Here is a 1909-nt window from a genome sequence, read left to right on the forward strand (position 1 = left end):
ATGAAAAGTCAACGTACAGACGCGTGTGGCTGCGATAGACGCGATATTTTCCCGGGCGGCACGTTTGGGGCAACGCGATGTGGGCGACGCGTTTCCAGCGGCACAATTTTCGCCCCGAGTTGAAATATTTCAACTTTGAGGCGGTCATCTCGCAACTCGGGCCAATCAGCTCTTGAGTTCCGCTCTTGTAGCGCTGGAAGCGGAAGTCTTTCAGACGTAACAGTAACTTCATCGGTGAAAGTGACCGAGCTGAGTGAGCCTACGGGTGATGTCATCAACCCAAACACGAGGGCGTTAGTGTGTGAGACGTCCACAACAAGTATAAAGCAGAACTAGTGGTTAGTTATTCTGGTGGATGAAGGAGATGATAACGGTCTTTACGGAGACGAGACACGGAGACGAGACACGGAGACGAGACACAGAGATAAGCCCCGCCCCTCGCGGAGCGTCTCGACGCTCATGGCGTGAACACGGTGAACGGTCGAGCGAGTAAACTCACGCGTTTTGGGCGACGTGAAAAATAGTTTCGCTTTTGGTGTGAACGCACCTTAAGGTAGAGCTGGAGATGGTGCACTGAAGAGGTTTTATAGGATCACTCAGTCACGATAGTATCATTATAAAGTGGATGCAGTACCGACAGTGGCCTCTAGATGTTTCCTGTATCAAAGTCAATGGGAAACTTGTCTATAGAAATATGAACTAGGCACATGTTCTTTTCAGGTTAAAGTCTCTTTGTGGTCATTTTGACATTGGTGAATGTCAAGGGGTCAAGGGTCAAAGTTCCCCCAGAGAGCTGTCCCTTTAAACTCTCCCCATGGACGCATCGCCGTTGGCGTCCGCTCACTTCCCGGCGCGCTGGTTCTCATCTCTCGCCGGCTCGCACCCGGGAAACATCTCGGGGTTCTCGGCCAGCGTGGCTCGCACTTTCTTCTTCTCCTTGAACCTCCCGGAGTGAGACACCTTGACCTGGCGCCCTTTGCTCGCCGCGGTCTTATCCACGATCCTCTCCAGCCGGGCCTCATCCTCGGGTCGGGCGGCGGCGGCTCCTGCGGCGGCGGCGACCGGTCCGTGCTGGGCCGCGGCGCCGGCGTTGGAAACAAACTCGGCGGGGATCTCGTACAGGACCCTGGGCTGGGATCTCTTCCTCAGGAAAGACATCTTCCACCAACTTGGAGACGGCTCCGCCATGACGGTGGGAGGGCTGAGGACAGGCGACACGTTACAGTACGGCTTGACCACAACAAATGTGTACATGGCTCTGTTTGTGTGTGTGTGTGTGTGTGTGTGTGTGTGTGTGTGTGTGTGTGTGTGTGTGTGTGTGTGTGTGTGTGTGTGTGTGTGTGTGCCAGTGTGCCAGAGCACCGGTCCACCATGACACTGTTAATATTTCAGTGTAATTCAAGAGCCTCCATATGCTGTGGATGCACAGATGCTCATGTTACAGTGGTGTGTTGGTGTGTGTGTCACATCACAGAGTGTGTTGTGTGTGTCACATCAGAGAGTGTGTTGTGTGTGTCACATCACAGAGTGTGTTGTGTGTGTCACATCAGAGAGTGTGTTGTGTGTGTCACATCACAGAGTGTGTTGTGTGTGTTACAGAGAGAGAAACACGTATGAGGCCAGGCTCATGGATGGTTATGTACATATGTATTCAATTCAGTTTATTTTATACAGCCTAATATCACAATTACGAATTTGCCTTTGTATGTATGTATATATATATATATATATATATATATATATATTAGGGCTGTGAAACGATTAAAATTTTTAATCGGATTAATCACAGGTTTTTGTGGATTAATCATGATTAATCACATATTACCGATATTCTCGGTATATTTTGTGAGAACATAGAGATTTATGACAAAAGACGGATATATACATTTATACATTCTTCTATACAATG

The 1909-nt window shown here is 49.2% G+C and overlaps 1 protein-coding gene across 1 annotated transcript; it reads right to left on the reverse strand.

The window, feature by feature from the left end:
- Positions 1-840: 840 nt before the first annotated feature.
- On the reverse strand, positions 841-1188 carry LOC130189331 (proline-rich protein 15-like protein A). The gene has a single exon (XM_056408120.1). It carries the CDS (start codon positions 1186-1188, stop codon positions 841-843), a length of 348 nt encoding a protein of 115 aa, XP_056264095.1.
- Between the last annotated feature and the right edge of the window lie 721 nt (positions 1189-1909).

This window comes from Pseudoliparis swirei, chromosome 23 (genome assembly GCF_029220125.1).
Source record: "Pseudoliparis swirei isolate HS2019 ecotype Mariana Trench chromosome 23, NWPU_hadal_v1, whole genome shotgun sequence".
NCBI classification, from domain to species: Eukaryota; Metazoa; Chordata; class Actinopteri; order Perciformes; family Liparidae; genus Pseudoliparis; species Pseudoliparis swirei.

Excerpts from the sequence above, each read along its gene's own strand:
- LOC130189331 (XM_056408120.1), bottom strand. The coding sequence starts at position 1,188 with ATGGCGGAGCCGTCTCCAAGTTGGTGGAAGATGTCTTTCCTGAGGAAG.